The sequence below is a fragment of the Rhinolophus ferrumequinum genome, chromosome 22 (assembly GCF_004115265.2).
Source record: "Rhinolophus ferrumequinum isolate MPI-CBG mRhiFer1 chromosome 22, mRhiFer1_v1.p, whole genome shotgun sequence".
Taxonomy (NCBI): Eukaryota; Metazoa; Chordata; class Mammalia; order Chiroptera; family Rhinolophidae; genus Rhinolophus; species Rhinolophus ferrumequinum.
In genome coordinates, this window is record NC_046305.1 from 41,693,273 (window position 1) to 41,710,759 (window position 17,487).

The 17,487-nt window shown below is 47.1% G+C and overlaps 2 protein-coding genes across 3 annotated transcripts in view; both read left to right on the top strand.

Moving 5' to 3' along the window:
• Window positions 1–2,247: 2,247 nt before the first annotated feature.
• GPR61 (G protein-coupled receptor 61) lies at window positions 2,248–10,148 on the top strand. 2 transcript variants are annotated; one of them, XM_033091933.1, is made up of 4 exons: window positions 2,248–2,371; window positions 5,033–5,154; window positions 5,388–7,588; window positions 8,260–10,148. In XM_033091933.1, exon 3 carries the CDS (start codon window positions 5,984–5,986, stop codon window positions 7,337–7,339), a length of 1,356 nt encoding a protein of 451 aa, XP_032947824.1. In that variant the 5' UTR covers window positions 2,248–2,371; window positions 5,033–5,154; window positions 5,388–5,983; the 3' UTR covers window positions 7,340–7,588; window positions 8,260–10,148. The 2 variants fall into 2 exon arrangements, with proteins under 2 accessions (XP_032947824.1, XP_032947826.1); XM_033091935.1 differs by lacking the exon at window positions 5,033–5,154 and having other exon boundaries at window positions 2,304–2,371.
• Window positions 10,149–11,485: 1,337 nt separating this feature from the next.
• The window catches only part of GNAI3 (G protein subunit alpha i3), a 33,796-nt gene continuing 27,794 nt past the window's right edge, over window positions 11,486–17,487 (top strand). The window contains exon 1 of the mRNA XM_033092732.1: window positions 11,486–11,741. Coding sequence (XP_032948623.1) covers window positions 11,624–11,741 — 118 coding nt within the window. The 5' untranslated portion in view covers window positions 11,486–11,623. The remainder of the gene's footprint in view (window positions 11,742–17,487) is intronic.

The window sequence follows — 17,487 nt, forward strand, 5'->3', positions numbered from 1 at the left end:
CCACTCCTGAGCCAAGATAGCTTCCAGTAACTGAGAGGATGCGCTAGGTCCACTGCCTCCTTAGAACCACCTTTCCCAGCAGCTCTCTGGGAGGGGCCTCAGGACCTGGAGACTTTGCCTGCTGGCGCCCATGACAGTTGTTTGACCAGTCAGGGTGACTGTATTAGCTCCCCTAAGGCTATGTTTGCATTGCAGGCTTCCTATCCCTATTAGATTAGCTGGGGAGTGAAATATTTTGCCCATTTTACAGATAGGAAAACTAAGGCACAGATGGTCAATTCTTAACACCAATCAACAAAGGAGAGCTCGATTAGAACCAATATTTTCTGACCAATCTAGTGTTCTTACTCTAATCCTGTTCTAATAAACTTGAGTCTGCTCTGGTTCTTCTGAACACTTGGAAGGGGGCCATGTCAGTCTGGGCTGGGCCCCTGCGGGAAGGAAGTAGGTGTTGATCAGGGGCGGGCTTTACCTGATCCCAGAGGATTTGATTGATGCCAAGATGATCTTGCCAACACGACAGCACAGGGTTTGATAAAAATCACTTTTCTGTCTACAAGGTTTAATGTAATATTTTAATTTGATTTCCCGGTACTCAGGTATATCTTGTTTTGTCGTAAGCTGTTTCCTGGTAGGCATTAGCTGCTTCCATGGAATCGCTTTGGAGCTTCCGCCCAGAGTCCCGTTTCAGGCCTCTAGAGAGGCCATGGGGCCTGGAGCAAGGAGTAAAGGCTTTGGCTTCAAACAGACCTGGGTTCAAATACTGGCTCCGGAACTTACTCACTATGTGATCTGGGGAAAGTCACGTACTCTCTGGCACCCATTTCCTTATCTGTAAACTAAGGTGAATAATGGCTGCCTCATAGAACTGGTATGAGGATTAAAGGGACTGTGTGTTAAGTGCCTGGCACTCATAAGGGCTCAGGAAAGGGTGGCTGGGGATAGTCGAGATTACTGAGTTGGGTCTGGGCTAGTCAGCGGCCTCTTTGTTGTTGACCTGGGGCAGCCACCTTGTCCCTCTTGAGTTCCCTTGGTCGGTAATTCATTGTTCTTATGGCTCTTTGGGTTGGGTTTGGTAAACAATTCCAGAATTTCCTATCTCCCCTTTTAGAGACAGAAGGAGTTTCCGGCTGGGCACGTCTCAGGGCAGAGGGCTTTGGAGTAGGTGTCATGTCTGATTTCCTTGTCTAGGCTCGTGGCTCTGCCATGTGTGGCTCTGGACCATCTCGTCACCTCTCTGGGCCTCAGAAACGTGGGTGCTTTGGCCTATAGGATGTCTTTCAGCTCTACCATGTTAGGATCCTATCCTAGGGTGTCAGTCCTCTACCTGGGGGCACTAATCGTTTTCTTCATAGCGCGTGGGAAGCCATGACCCTTCCTCTCACCACCAAAGGTTCACTGCGTGGCTTTGGACCCTCCATACTTGATGTTCCCCAGCTCTGTCCAGTCCTACAGACCAATCGGAGGCTTCCTGAGTACCTGGCTCCCACTCCGCCTTCAGGGAGCAGGTTATGGTGGTAACACAAATGGCCCAGGGCTGGTATTAATAGATACCCCCATTTCCATCAGCGCTCATAGCCCCACACCAAGTAAACACACAATCTAAGGAAACAATAACAATGTGTTTTCTGAGGGGCATGTGCAGGATTAGGACAAGGCCTTTAGCACCCCTTCAAACATGACTGTCACTCTGAAGTGCCTTCTAGCTTCCTGAACCAATATTCTGAAGTGCCTTCCATACACATTCAGCAGCTTCCAAGGAGCCAGACTTTGGGCCACTTCAGGAGCCTTAGCCTCTGCCAGGCCTACGCCTGGGGCTCTGTGTCTGCACTGACTGGCCTGCTACAAAGCACCTTGGTTCTCAGGTCACCTAGAACCATGCAATCTCAGGACTGTCAGGAACCTCAGATATCATCTATCTTATATCCTCTTTGAACAGCTAAGAAACCAAGGTCAGAAATGGGAAGTGACTTGCTCAAGGTCACACAGCTAGTAAGTGCCAGAGCCAGGCCTTAAACCTGGATGTTCTGACTGCGAGTGTTCTTTTGCCTACATCTGGCTGACCAGGAGGGTCTCCCCTGCCTCCCATCACCTGGCCCCACCAGGCTTTTGAGATGACACTCAAGCATCCTAAGGGCAGTGGGAGGGGCAGGGGCTGATCCTGGGGGCCTCACCTGAGGGCATGGGTGCCTGAAGTGGCTCCAAGGGGCTGGGTGGGAAGTAGGAGGCCATTAGGACCCAGAAGCTCTCGGAGCTTCCTGCTCTGCCGGCTGCCTCTCACGCTCACTGCAGTGGCTCCGGCTTCAGCAGCCTTGGAGAAGCATCAGCTGAGAGGAGCTATCACATGGGAACCGGGAGCTGCTCAGCAAAGGTAGGAGTTGCCGACTAGGCCAGGAATGGGGGCAAGACCGGGGCCTGGTGCGGGGTGCTGAGGTTCCCTACAGAAGGGTCGCCCTGCATCCCGGGGACCAGCCCACCCTACCTTATGGTGGGCAGTTATGCCAAGGATGGCTCCCAGGTATCCCGAAGGCAGTACTGGGGTGTGGGCATCTCTGAAGCCTAGAGATGGGGTTGATCTCCTGCCAGCAGGAGTACCCACATCCCGCAGACAGACAGGGTTCTCCATCTGTCTTGCTCCATGTCATCGAGATGAGTCCCCTACGTCCTACGAATGGGTCCTTTGGCACCCAGGCCGATGGGTAACTCTGTGTCCTGGGTGTGGGCAACTCTGCCAGGGAGAGGTGCCGCAGCCCCCTGGAAACGTCCCCTGGCTTAGGAAGGGCATGCTCTTGTCTGAAGAAAGGCCAGGCTCGGGTCCTTGGGGTGGCAGCTCCGTATCTGGGAAACAGGTGCATGAAGCCCACTGACCCTCTGTGGCCTTTGGCTGGGCCTCGATATGCAGCTTGTATCTTGAAACGAGGATATTTGAAACTTGACCAGGTCCCTGCTAGAGGCCCAAACCTCAGTCCCTAGGGTGGCAAAGCCTTCAGATACTGAGAGGTCCTGGAGGTGAGGGTGGGTGGGGGCGGGGGAGGTGTAGCTGGCAGGAAGCAATGGGAGGAGAGGAGCATCTGAGAAGGCATGATGATCTGAGCTAGAAGGGACTGAGGCTCCCGGGCTTCCCCATGACACTCTCACACCACAGCCCTCTCCTCCTCAACCCCAGCCCAGCGATGAGGGAGGGCCAGGGAGCAGGTATATCGGTCTACCTGTTAGGAGGTCAGTTGGAATCCTGGAATTTAGGAGTCAGTGTGGAGATACCGGCAAGGCCAAGGGAGCTGTGGAAAAGAGAAATATCCAAAGCTTTCTTGCTTAGGGCTCCATTATGGCTGCTCAGCACTCCCGCCATCTCCACGTGGAAAGCATGTCTGCTTCCCTCAGTCTGGGACCCTGGTAGGCCCTGCTGGCAGACTCTTGATGTCCATGCAGGTCCATGCAGCTGGGCCTTTACTCTTTCAGCTCCCAGGGCCTCAGAGCCACTTCTCTTGGGCCCCACTCTCAGGTAGAAGGGATGAGGGAGTCATGACATGGGGAGGCCAGGATGCCTCCCTGGTATTTCTGTCTGCATTTTTCTCTGGTAGACTGTCTTGTGAGAAGCTGATATCTTCACTTTGGGTCTCTCTCTTCATCTTTTCTGCAGCCCCTGAATCTATGTGGCCATTTTAACGGTGACGTGAGCTTCCCGTTATCCTTAGGGAGAAAGGCATGTTTCTAGGGCGGTTGTCCAAAGTTAGGGCTGCCTCGAGTGTGGGAGCCCAGGTTACTCTTTCCAGGAGAGCGGCTCCTGGCTGGCACACAGCTGACTGACTGAGTGTTCTTGGAGTATGTATTGGCAGCAGACATTCAACTGATCAATTTGAGTTTGATTCAATTCATAAAATCGTGTTGCGTACCTATTGCCTGCCTGGCACGCTAGAAGTTAAATAAGTGCAAGGTTGGTGGCAATGCTAAAACCAAGGGTGATTGTAGGCTGTAACTATGGAAGAAGATGGGGGCCCATCTGCCCCACGTGGTCCTCCGTGTTACAGTCAGAGAAATGATGGGTTTTTTCAATTGAGCAACTGCCAGGCCCTCTGTAGCCCAGGAACTCACAGAGCCATCAAATGTTATCATAGATAGGAACCTTGGAGGCGGTCCAATCCAACCCTCCCATTTTACAGATGGGGAAAATGGGACCCAGAAAACTTGTGACTCATCTACAGAAAATCCATCTTGGCATCTCCATAGTTTGTCTCTCATTTGCATACCTTAGCACACCACACTGAGGGAATCTGGACTGCAGGAATAGTATATGGAAATAAAAAAAAAATTCAAAATTTTAAAATCTAAAGTTGGGCAGTTTAATTCAATTATATACAAACTCAGCCTGGACAATGAGTCATATAAAACATATTTGATCTGCCATGTGATCTGGAGAAATGAGAGATGCCGAAACCCCAGGCTTCTTCACCTCCCAGTTTCCTCCAGTTTTTCTTTTCTGCTTCATGCTCACCCACTTCCACAGTCGCAGTCACCTACCCACTCTCACGTGTACCCCTCTCTTACACAGATGCCTGCTTCTCCCTCCCCGTTCTGTGACATGTAACAGTCCCAGAAAAAGAGGGCTTTGGGCCAGGGGTCCTCAGGTGGTCAGCTCCAATGAGCAGAGATCTGGGGCCCTGGGGAGTAGGAGGTTAGGGCCAGCTCCTCTCCCACCTGCAGGGGCACAGTGGCCTTGAGAAGTCAATGAGTGGGTGGAGAGGGCCAGCTTTCAGGTGACGTATGCCCTTCTGGCTTTGGGAGCAGTGGAAGCTGGATGAGCTGAACTCCCAGTTTCCTTCTAGCTGGGACATTTTCTTTTGACTGCTCCTTCTTAAAGACTCCCAAAGTGTCAGCTCTTTGTCTTAGGGGTGGTGTTGTCAGAGTTGTCAAAGCACAATCCTTCCCCCTTTCAGGGGAATCTCTTCTCAGTGGTAGTCCCAGAGCAGGGAGAGACATTTTTAGAGATGGTTTAAATTCAACTACTATTTACTGAATGCCGATTACGTTCCAGCCACTGTGGAAGTGTACCACCAAGTGAGGCATGGCACGGCGGGCTGGAAGAGTACTGGCCCTGGAGCCAGACCACCTGGGGCTGTACCCGGACCTTGCCACTTACTAGCTTTGTGACATTCGGTAAGTTCCTTAACCTCTCTAGGCTGCAGTTTCATCAATTGCAAATTGGGGATAAGAATAGTATCTACCCAAGAGGGTTGCATGAGGATGAAAATGAGTTAGTACACACCGAGTGCTTAGAGCAGGGCCTGGCATGTGGATGTCACTGCTTATTATGAGTGGTATTATTTATAAATCTCACAGTACCCTCTAAGCACGATTGTGAAGTAGGTATCATTCCCTTTATTTTACAGATGCCCTTATGAGGAAACTTCTGAACTTCAGAAGAGTCACTGAGTTAGTAATTCCCAGACCTGGGACTGGAAGCCAAATCTTGTGCTCCTTCTGCTCTCCCCAATAGTTCCTACCATTCTGAGGAGACAAGAAATCAGGAAATTTACATAAGCAACCTTAAAACTGGGGCACTGTCCCAGAGCTCAGCAGAACCCTGGGAAAGGGGAACAGAGGACAGAGAATCTCTGGATAACAGTCCTTGAAAGAGGGGGAGGGTATGGACAACAGAGGAAAGGAAGTGGGAAAGAAGGAGCCAAGGCTCCCTCATCCTGCGTCTTCTCAGTCACCAAGGCAGACCTGGAACTACCTCCTCTCAGAGAGATGAGCTCCTGAGCCCTCAGTTACTGGGCTGGCACTCCGGACCAGCAGCCCAGCCTCGAAGGCTGGCAGTAAGAGCTTGCCTGAGAGACAGACTCCAGCAGGAGGCACCCTCTCCCCACATCCCCACACACAGCATTGGGAAGCCTGGGCCTGGGCTTGCCATCCCAGGGTCACTGGACTAGGATGGGGGATGGGCCTGTGACAGGAGGTGTCCTGGGTGTCCTCTTTCGGCCCCATGGAGTCCTCACCCATCCCCCCGTCATCAGGGAACTCTTCCACTCTGGGGAGGCTCCCTCAAACCCCAGGTCCCTCTACTGCCAGTGGGGTCCCGGAGGTGGGGCTGCGGGACGTGGCTTCAGAATCTGTGGCCCTCTTCTTTATGCTCCTGCTGGACTTGACCGCTGTGGCTGGCAATGCTGCTGTGATGGCTGTTATCGCCAAGACACCCGCTCTCCGAAAATTTGTCTTCGTCTTCCACCTCTGCCTGGTGGACCTGCTGGCTGCACTGACCCTCATGCCGCTGGCCATGCTTTCCAGCTCCGCCCTCTTTGACCATGACCTCTTTGGGGAGGTCACCTGCCGCCTCTACTTGTTCCTGAGTGTGTGCTTTGTCAGCCTGGCCATTCTCTCGGTGTCGGCCATCAATGTGGAGCGCTACTATTATGTGGTCCATCCTATGCGCTACGAGGTGCGCATGACGCTGGGGCTGGTGGCCTCTGTGCTGGTGGGGGTGTGGGTGAAGGCCGTGGCCATGGCTTCGGTGCCAGTGCTGGGAAGGGTGTCCAGGGAGGAAGGAGCTCCCAGCATCCCCCCGGGCTGCTCGCTCCAATGGAGCCACAGCACCTCCTGCCAGCTCTTCGTGGTGGCCTTCGCTGTCCTTTACTTCCTGGTGCCCCTGCTCCTCATCCTCGTGGTCTACTGCAGCATGTTCCGAGTGGCCCGCGTGGCCGCCATGCAGCACGGACCGCTGCCCACGTGGATGGAGACGCCCCGGCAACGCTCTGAGTCTCTCAGCAGCCGCTCCACCATGGTCACCAGCTCGGGGGCCCACCAGACCACCCCGCACCGGACGTTTGGGGGAGGGAAGGCGGCAGTGGTCCTCCTGGCTGTGGGGGGACAGTTCCTGCTCTGTTGGTTGCCCTACTTTTCTTTTCACCTCTACGTTGCCCTAAGTGCTCAGCCCATTTCGACTGGGCAGGTGGAGAATGTGGTGACTTGGATCGGCTATTTCTGCTTCACTTCCAACCCTTTCTTCTATGGGTGTCTCAATCGGCAGATCCGGGGGGAACTCAGCAAGCAGTTTGTCTGCTTCTTCAAGCAGGCTCCAGAGGAAGAGCTGAGGCTACCTAGCCGGGAGGGGTCCATTGAGGAGAACTTCCTGCAGTTCCTTCAAGGGACTGGCTGTCCCACGGAATCCTGGGTTTCCCGACCCCTACCCAGCCCCAAGCAGGAGCCAGCTGCTGTTGACTTTCGAATTCCAGGCCAGATAGCTGAGGAGACCTCTGAGTTCCTGGAGCAACGACTTACCAGCGACATCATCATGTCAGACAGCTACCTCCATCCTGCCCCCTCCCCTCGACCTGAATCATGATGGGCCGCTGGACACTTGGAGGGAAAAGGGGCTAGGAGGTGGTTAGGACTGCAAGGAGCACCTTGTGGGATCACCTTTGCCCGGCTACCTGGGGCTGGGGCTGGGGTCTCTGCACACAGCTTTTGCTTGGTGTTTCCTGGGTCAGGAACAGAGCCAACAGGATGGACATGTGGCAAATGCCTTGGACATGGCTATGATCTTTGACTACTGGGGGAGGGAACCTGGTGATGAGAGTAAAGGGTCACGAAGGTGAGTGCACTTTCCATGCCTCAGGAAGCAGGGAAACTTGCTAAGGGTAGGAGGTGGAGGATACAGGGCAGCAGTCCAGGTTTGGAGTTATTCTGGGGACACTTTAGGAGATTTCATTTTTCAGTGTAATTGTCCAAGACACTAATTGCGCCCAGGCAAGGTAAGAAAATGACCCATGTCTTTCCATCTCCTCGCTAAGAACTAACTAAATTCCTTAAAAAGAACTAAATTACAGCCAAATGTTTCCATTTGAATGACTAGATCTTTGCCTAGTTTTAGACCTAAGGTTTCCTTAAAGTGAGAGGGTCTGCAGGGTACATTCCTTTCCTGAGTTTGTCTAGAAGCAATGGAAGTATCAATCAGAATACAGAGAGCAGAAGACAGGAAAGCTGACTGCAGCTCTCTCTCACCCTCCAGGAACAGCCCTTCTGTTCTATTTCTCTGTCTCTCTCCTGCACATGCGAGATAGGCTTGGGGCTTGATCTCAGCAGAGGCAAGAATAAGACAGGGTGGCTCCATCTTCTTGTCTTTCAGGATAAAGAAGTGGAAAGCTTGGGGGTTGAATGGTTGAAAGTAGGGGCTAGCATTTGAATTGCGAAGGTGTTTGGATACAGAGAGGCCAGGCAATCACCCTGACCAATAATACTGTAAATATTTTTTTTTCTTTCTAGGACTGGCCTCCCTGATCTCTATCCTCGTGGCAGTGACCCACCTCCAGCCCCCTGGACAATCGGGTACAGAGACTAAGGTTGGGAACGGGTAGGGTGGGGTTTCCATAGTCCATTAAATGCTTCCCTACTCCCATTCTTCGCTCTCAAAATTAGCTTCAGTGACAAAGACTTAAACCTCTCTCCTATCTGCAGCCCTGGGTTGGAGAGAGGGCACAGGAGTGGGGCTCAGCTGTTCGCTGACTGAGACTGGAGGAACTGTGTTGGTTGGTATCGGTGGTGGTATTTTTCAAGGAAAGGGGAATAATTGCAAACTGGATAGGACATCCATCTGGGACTACTTGTCCATCCACTTCCCTCAATTGAATCAGGTAACATTAAAGGGTCGAGGGAGTACCAGAGGGTGGTGTGGTCTGTATTTGAACAAATTCCTGGCTCACTGAGCATCGAAGGGGAATATGGCCCGGTGGGAGTGGTTTAGTTTCCCCTTTAAACAGCCAATAAATAATTTTTATTATAAAAGTTATACTGATTATCAACATCGACTCCTTCGGTTCAATTCAGTGTATAATAGTTGAATACCCAATATTTTCTGGGACCCACATAGGGGATGTGGAGTCACTGCCTTCAAGGAGTTCAGTCTTATTTGACCAGGTACCTTGCATTTTCACAGAGCATTCACCTCTGGTGAAGTGCTATGGAATGTGTGTGAGAAATGTACTGGAGAATTTGTTCGTGGTTCTAACTTATGAGAGTTCAGTCCATTAGAGCAAGATACCTACACGGAGGCTTCCTGCAGACTACGTAAAGTGTGGGGGTTGTAAATGAAACTCTACTTGAAAAAATACCTTATTCAATGAAACTAGGCAAACAGCTTTCCCCCTTTAGATCTAGGAAAATTATCAGGTTTCTGTCTTCCTACCACTAGACTTCCTCTAGTCTAGCGCCTATTATATTGAGGGAATCCTTTAGATAGTATATACAACGGGGAGAGTCTTTTGTGATTGCAAAACATATTCTCATCTCTCCTCCCTTTTAAGATAGACTCCTAACGGAGGAATCTCATTCCTAGATAGGGGAAAACTCTTCCAAACATCACTGATCTGCTAGTAGGCCCTAAGCATTGCCAGTAGGTGGCAGTGTGTGTCCAGTGGAAACAGGAAAGGTGTCTGTAAGTGGGTAAAGGGGTGTGGGGAGGACATTCAACGTTGTCTGGCAGCCATTTTGTTAATTTATTTTGCCTTTTCCTTTGACTTTGCCCTCCAACCCTTCCTTCCCATACATCAAAGAAGAAAAATTTAAATTCAAGGATAACTCTAATTCAGGCTGAAATTTCCTGGCACTGTGATCTCACTGGCATTTATTACAGAATTTGACATATGCTGGTTCGTTTGCCATTTATTTTGAGTAGATCATGAAGGAAATAAAAGATTCTATTATGCTGAGAACTTTCCCAACAGTTTCTGCCATGACAACCTCCTAAGAGTTTTCTAGCCACTAGGATCACTTGGGTAAAGTTCGATGTGTAATCTTGAGCTGTGCAAGTTGTTCCTGGACACAATTTGACCTCCCTAATCCACGGAAGAATCAGTAACCGTCCTGTCAGTTACTTTTTCCTGCACCCTGGTCGTGTTGGGGTAACTCTCAATCCTAGATGAAAACCTTGTTGTCAGGTTTTCCCAGGTAACACAGTGGCATAGTAGTAAAGGGGTGCATTTGGAGTCAGATAAACACCTACTCACTGTGTGAAGTTGGGAAAGATGTTTAATTTCTGAGCCTATTTCCTCATCTGTAAAAATGGGGATAACATTACCTACCTCACAGGGTTGTTGTGAGGATTAAGAGATATGTGGAAGCACCTAGCCATACTTGGCAAACAGGTACTCAATAAATACTGGTTTTTCTTCCTTTTCCTCTTGCCCTTTCTCCCTGTAAGTACCGATCATGGGAAAGCAGTCCCTTTTATTGTAAGTTATTAGGGAATGGGTAGGAGACTTCAAACTGAAGAACTGGTATTAAGCTACGGGGGATGAGGCTGTTTAAGGTGGCTCTCAAGAAATCCCTCTAATTATTCAATCATTATATAGACCTTTCTGTTGGGACCTTATATTCTAAGGTTCAGATTCTATTAGGGAAGTAGTTTGAATCACAGGGAAAGGTTTTGGGGGGCTACAAGTGTTCCCCTCTCTATAATGTATGGTGTTTGTGGGTCTATTTGGCAGTAAAGATAATTTAGGGTCACCTTCCCGGTAGTACCCAACATTATGAGTGACAAAAAGACCATCAATCTGGGGCTTTCATAGGGAATTTATTCATTTTCACATGATGCTAGAGCCGAGAGGCCAATTTTACTAGAACTTCCCTTTTTGTGTGGTACCACAACAGGAAATTTCAGGAGATTCACAGGATGCACTGGTTTGTTTTGGGGTGCGGGACTGAGAGTAAGTAATGTTGGTGGACGTCCTAAGCCCCTGACGCAGACGGTATGTGAGCGATGAAACAGGCTTATATTGGGAAAAGCATGGAAATTTTATGGAGAAACTACACGCTTACCTTTCGGGTAGCATCTACTATGTGGCCCTTGGCTAACCTAGTGGCTGGGCAACTTTCAAGCCCACCGAAATTCGTACATAACGGCCCAAAGACCAGACAGCAGGCGGCAAGAGGCTAGAGGAGGAGGCAGAAAGTGATCTCTCAAGACCGAGGCATGGTCGGTCTTAGATACCGGATGTGAAGTGCGGCGGGGGCCCAGGCTCTGCAGTTTGCTCTCATCTGGCTTAGGCGAGCCCGGCAGAGAAGGTGTCCTACACTAACTTAGGCAGGGAACCCGAGTTTCCAAATCCAGAGATCAAAGGGGGCTTTCTGGCCAGTGAGAAAGTCCCAGCAGAAATTTCCGTGCGGGCTATGGGCTCTTATTTGGGAATCCCCCCCCATTCATCCAAAACAAATCTGTGTGACTTCGGGAGGGCGCCATGAAGGAAAGAAGCTAGTCCCCAGTTTTTTTACATTTATCCAAATAAGGCAGCCGAACAGGTGAAAGAGGTCTAACGTCGAGCACCGCAAGGCGAGTCCCACATGACCCGACTACTCCCGGAGAACCGCAGGCGGGCCACGCCCTTCTACTCCGGCTCCCCGTACTTCCGCTTCCGGTTGCACCTTTTCTACCCCAGCTAGAGACGCTCAAACAGGAACAGCCGCTGGGCGTTGCCGGAAGTGTCGTACACGCCGGATATCCGGTTTCTCCGGGCGCTTGGCGAGCTGACGGAGAGGGCCGCCGCCCAGCAGAAGAGGCTGTCTCGGCCGTCCGAATCGCAGTGTCCGCGGTGTGTGAGTGAGCCCGGGCCCGGTCCCCTCTCCCGCCGCCGCCATGGGCTGCACGTTGAGCGCCGAAGACAAGGCGGCGGTGGAGCGGAGCAAGATGATCGACCGCAACTTGCGGGAGGACGGGGAGAAAGCGGCCAAAGAAGTGAAGCTGCTGCTACTCGGTGAGGGGCTGGGGGCGGGGCTGGCGGGTGTCGGGAGGGCCTAGGCACTTGGGGGCCCTGAGGGAAAGGACCCCGAAGGGGGTGGAGGGCGTGAAGTACCAGGCGTAGGGTTTTGGGGTTGTAGGAATTAGACTGGAGAGGGTGTGACCGTGCTGGAATTGCGTTTAGCGAAGAGTTTGGGGCAGTAGGACCTTTAGACTGTGAGGTATGTGGGAGAAGCTCATAAAGGAAGAGAAGGATATTAGGGAAGGTTTGAAAGGGGTTGGAATGTGTTGGTGGCAAGGAGGACGGGATGGTGTGGTGGGCTTGTTTAATGGCTTGTGAGGTGAGAGCGTGGGGACACTTTCAGACAGGGTAAGTAGCTGGAACGCTTGAATAGTTGAATAATTATTATAAATAGAAAGAGAGACTAGGACAGAGTGGTCCCAAAAGGACCACCCTGTCATTTATTAGAGAGTGGACATTTTGAACTGTTGGTGAGGTGGAGGAACCCTGGATTATCCATGAACATGAAAGTGTGTGGTGGAGATAAATCCAAAGTTTTCCGGTATAAAGGAAAAGAGCTTTATACCTGAGTACAGAGACTGTATATACTTGAACACCTTTTTCGATCATTTTTATTTTCTTAAGGTTTTCTAAGTGCTTGTTTTTATAAAGGGGAGATGGTGTGAGCTGAGGAAATTTAAGGACTGGCTTATTTGAGGTTTGTGGCAAAGATGCAGTGAACAATAGGTTACACGTTGGTGTTTGTTGAACAGTTGTTAGGGATGCTGTGCAGTGGGAATGGAATTATCTTAGGAAAAATGACAGAATTGGACACACTTACTACACAGGCTGTGAGAGACTTCTGGTGAGATGTTTTATCTTTTTGGTCTCTTCAAACTAAAAATCCTGGCTTCGGGAATTACTGTTTATTTTACTTGACATACGTTTTAAGTGGCGTTTATGTGCAGTCAGATGCATTTTACTCTGCACGATTAGTTTTCACATTTTTGAGACACTGGCTTCTAGGGTTCAGTAAACCATATAGAATGCCCTGGCATCAGCTTACCAGTAAATCAAGTCACATTTCTTCACTATAAGTGTTTTCTAGAGATCTGTTGGACAATAAGTGGGAGTAATGGTTTTTGTAAGCAGTAGAACTTTACTTTTTAAAACAATGGATTTTGAGAAAAAGAAGTCACTGTAGGAGAAGTGCCAAATTTCCGTGATGTAAAGCCGGAGAGGACAGGATGCAGCACCATAACCTAATTTTGTACTCCAGTGTGTGCTGGGTGCCCATGCTAGTCTCTTCATGTTAACATGTTTGGTGGTTTGTAGATTGCAGAAGCCTTGGTAACAGCTTTTTGGATGTAGGGGGAAAGTTAGGCATTGGAGCTTGAGCTTTCAGTTGGAATACCTGATCTTTCGGAACACGTCAATTCAAATTGTATTTCTAGATTGCCAGTCTCTGTGTAATAGGTATTATTTGTGAATGAGCATGGTCTTTGGCACATAGTAGGTGCTCCTAAAATACTATGTTTCCCCCAAAGTAAGACCTAGCCGGACAATCATCTCTAATGCGTCTTTTGGAGCAAAAATTAATATAAGACCGGGTCTTAAATTATAATATATGACGGTGTCTTATATTATAATTTTAAGACCCGGTCTTATAGTAAAATAAGACCAGCTATTATATTATATTATATTACATTACATTATATTGTACCCCGTCTTAAGACTGGGTCTTATGTTAATTTTTGCTTCAAAAGATGCATTAGAGCTGATTGTCTTGCTAGGTCTTATTTTTGGGGAAACGGTGTTTATTGTTAACCAGCAGGAACCAGCTAATGTTCCATTGCTCCTGGGGCCTTTCATATGTTTGATAGAAACCACAGTGCTCAAGGCATTAGCATTGTCTGTATTGATCGGTTAGTTAATGAAATTTAAGGTGTGTCTCATCTTCGTGGGTGTTTTGATTTACATTGACCACTGGAGAGCCCCTCAGGACCTAGCCTATTGTAATACAGTTGTTAACAGTGAGGCTTTCTTCCAGATGGCAGGATTTGGCAGGCAGCACTTGGACCAGTAGAACTTGTCCAAATGTCTAGAAAAATCGTTATTCAGGACTTTATAAATAGTACACTTAATTAAAAACGAAATTAAACACATGGTGACTTAGGGAACTTCAAAAGCAGTAAAAATCAAACTACTGTGTTTGCTTTTAAATTTTATGTTTCATTGTTTTAAGTAAGATTTTTTTTATATTCTTGAGCAAGTTAAGTCGACAAATTCAAATAGATTGCACAGACAGATGCTCTTGCTTGAACCATATCATAACGCATGTGTGAAATTAAAGTTGTCTTCTTTGCTATTTTTATAAGCAAAATATAGCCATCACAGTATACAAAGAATTTTCTTACTGTAGAATACCTCTTCTGATGTACATGTAAGTCATTTTTACTTCATCACTCTGAAGCTATCGAACTAGTCTGAGTTTAGATCTACTTGCCCTTGTCTGTCCTGGCACATAATAGGTGTTCATCAAATATTACTGTATTTAAAAAAACAAACCTGGGGGATGTGTATACCTTAGTGCTTCAGAAAATCCATGACCTTTCTAAAATAGCAAACTTTATGTTATATACATTTTTCTGGTGGGCGGGGGCCATAGTGTTTCATCAGGTTCTTCCACAATATTACCTAACTTCCATTTTTTGAAGTCCCTCATCTTGGACCAGGAAAATCAGTAGCTGTGCAAAAAAGGAATGTTCAAAATGCAAAAGAAAAACATCTAGACACTGTGAAGAGTCTCTTATTTCCTCTTTGAGAGGACAGTTTTTTACTTGGAATTTTTGAGAAATGTGTTTTCTGTATGTCAGATGGCTCCTTTTTCTCCCCTTTCTCCAGTGAGTTAAGGAACTGCTCGCTGCCACTTACCTCAGGGCAATCTCTCTAGCAAACTTGCTTCCCTTCTTCGCTTCTTTCCCCTAAATCTGCTTGCAGTGAAATTTTCTGTTCCAGCATCATCATCTCAAAATTACTTAGACTGAAAATGGGATTTGATTGTTTGTTTGTTTGTTTTTTAACTCTTGCTCTCATTTTTTAACCAGTCAATTGCCAAATTTTGTGACTCAGTTGTTACCAGATTTTTGGAATTCATGGACCAATAAAAGTAATTTTTTTATTGTTGAGCGACTTATCATTCCAACATTTTCTTTTTCTTATAAATACATTTTAAAAATATTCCAGACCATCATCTATCTATTATGATTACTATTTAGTTCCCTTCATAAAACCTTTTTGATGTTCTTAATTGAATCTGATCTGTCCTTCTCTTTGAAACCTTACAGTACTTTTATGCCTCTTACAGTCTGTCTGCCTGATATTATGGTTATTTGTATACTTGGCTGCTCCTAATTATGTGGTCCTTGAGGGCTGACAACTACGTATTTCTTGTCTATCTGCTGCAGAACCTAATATAATGCTAAAATGTTTTGCCTGTGATAGAAACTCACTCATACCTGTTCCAGTCAAGGAGGGGTTTGTTGAAGGGGCACAGTAGGCAACTTCTTAGGCATCAGACATCCAAGGATAGGTAAATGAACTCCAGCTAGGTTGTGTGCAGGTGGATTGTGATTCGTGCCCCCTGCGCCCATTTCTCCTGCAGCAGTAAGGTCACTTGCTCCGGTCACTTGCTCCGCTTTATTGGTTAAGTCATCTCTTCAGATCAGCTTTCTCTGCTCACTCCCAGTTTTCAGCTCCGGCTTTCTCTGACTCCTCTGGCTTACACATGTCTGACCTGGTAGTTAAGTGCTTCACGTCTTCTGACTCAGATCCCCATTCCAGATTCCCAGGAAAGAATATCAGACTGGCCCAGCCTTGTCAGGTGCCCATCACAATCTTGTCAGCTTCGTGGGACTAGGGCAAGGTTGAGGGGGTGTTGTGAGTTCCACAAGGCTCGCCCTTTCAAGGGCTGGGTGGGTCAGATTCTCTGTGAACACGCATGGCTAGAGAGTTAACGATTAATAGATGACAGTGCCTGCCATCTTGTAGGCACTCATTCCATTGAAGTTGGACTTAATGGAATGAGATGGAATTATTGAAGAACTAAACACATCACTGCTTTAGTTTTTCATTAATTCACAAGAATATGCCTGCTAATTCTCAACATTAAGTTGCCATTTTGTATGGGTGAGAGATGTAGTTAAATTCAACTTGAGGTAGGGTGCAGGGTCTTGAACTCCCATGATCAACACATCCAACTCAGAATAGTTAGTCACCTGCATTTAATTACCTTCGATTGTAGTTCAGGCATTGATTTTTTTAAATGCATATAATCAATACAGGGTCTATGCTTCATCATCCCTGCTTTTTCCTGGCTGTCTTCCCTCCCCCGCCCATTTTTATGAGTACCAGAAAATTGTCCAAAGCTAAGGGAAGGGATAAAATGGACGGTTTTGCTCCTTGTGAATAACCTTCCTTAGAGAGGTTTTTATTAGAGAGTAGGTAAAAACATTTGGCAAAGCAGATTGCTCATAGATTTTAGCTATCCATGCTGTGTTCTCCTTATGTTTAGTTTGGTTTTGTTGTATTGGGGGGTGGGGCTTAGGAGAAGTGGAGAGTAAAAAATGCTCTAAGTACTCAGGAGCTAGTTAGTATATTAGCAGTAAAGACCAAAAAACATGTGGGTCTCATAAGAAATGTCTAGACAGTGGACACTAAATTTGTTCAGATTTCTGAAATGTGTTTTAAAATTTGTTTTCTGGTCAACAGAATACGGTAGACTATTATAGTGTATCTCTTTGAACTGGTAACTCAGTTCAGGAATAGGAGATACCAGGCAATGTAGGGCGAAGGGCAAAAAGACTGAGAATTGGGAGATCAGCCCTGATCTCTGAGCTTCAGTTTCCTTCTTCTGCACAAGAGGCCTGATTTCAGGGGTCCCTCGTCTTTGGAGTTAATATTATCAACCAGATGGAATACTTTAGCAAGTCGTTAAAGAGGCTTATTTTTGTGTTATTTCTCTTATTCTTCAGTTTGAACTTAACATAATAAAGCTATTAGGGAAGGTAGTTAGAAACCTGAAAGACTTAGGTTCGTAAAGTGCCCATAATGTAAATGTTCAAGAGAATGTAAAGAAAAGAAAAAGAAAGAAAAAGACATTGTTCTAGTATTTGATTTCCCCTCCATTTTTAACTGGCTTCGTTTTGGTATAATTCTTTTTCAGTATTTAGCAAGTTAGTTATCTTTACGTCTTTATCTATCCAGGCTATCCTGTTACCTGCCTACAATCATATGGATCATTTCTGTAATTTAAGCTGCTTGAACTGAATAACCTTGTGTTAAGATCTGTTTAATTGTACTGGTTTTGATACAGTGTTCTATGTAAATGAAATATCCAATTTTCCATGTTTTGCTATTAAGTTGTAACAGAAATGAATATATCTGATAAGAACTTAAGTAAAGAAGGAGGATACCAAAAAGACCAAATTTGTTTGACTTGTGCCTGAATAATGGCCTAGTGATCTTAGAGACAAGTTTCAGGAGGATGTAGTCTTTAGACAAGAATGTCCTTTTGATTTCCAAGTTCACTTTGGAAGGTACTGAAAAGTTTAAGAAAGGTCGTTAAGGATTAGCTGAGATATTATTGTGTTCATTGTTGCCATGGTCCTCTTTTTGTCATCAAGCCTACTTCTCAAATGGGTGAATGTTTAATATTCACAAAGAAATCTTAGTTTTTTGAATGATGTTAGTATTTTACATC

Coding starts and splice junctions, on each gene's coding strand:
- GPR61 (XM_033091933.1), top strand. CDS start 5,984: ATGGAGTCCTCACCCATCCCCCCGTCATCAGGGAACTCTTCCACTCTG.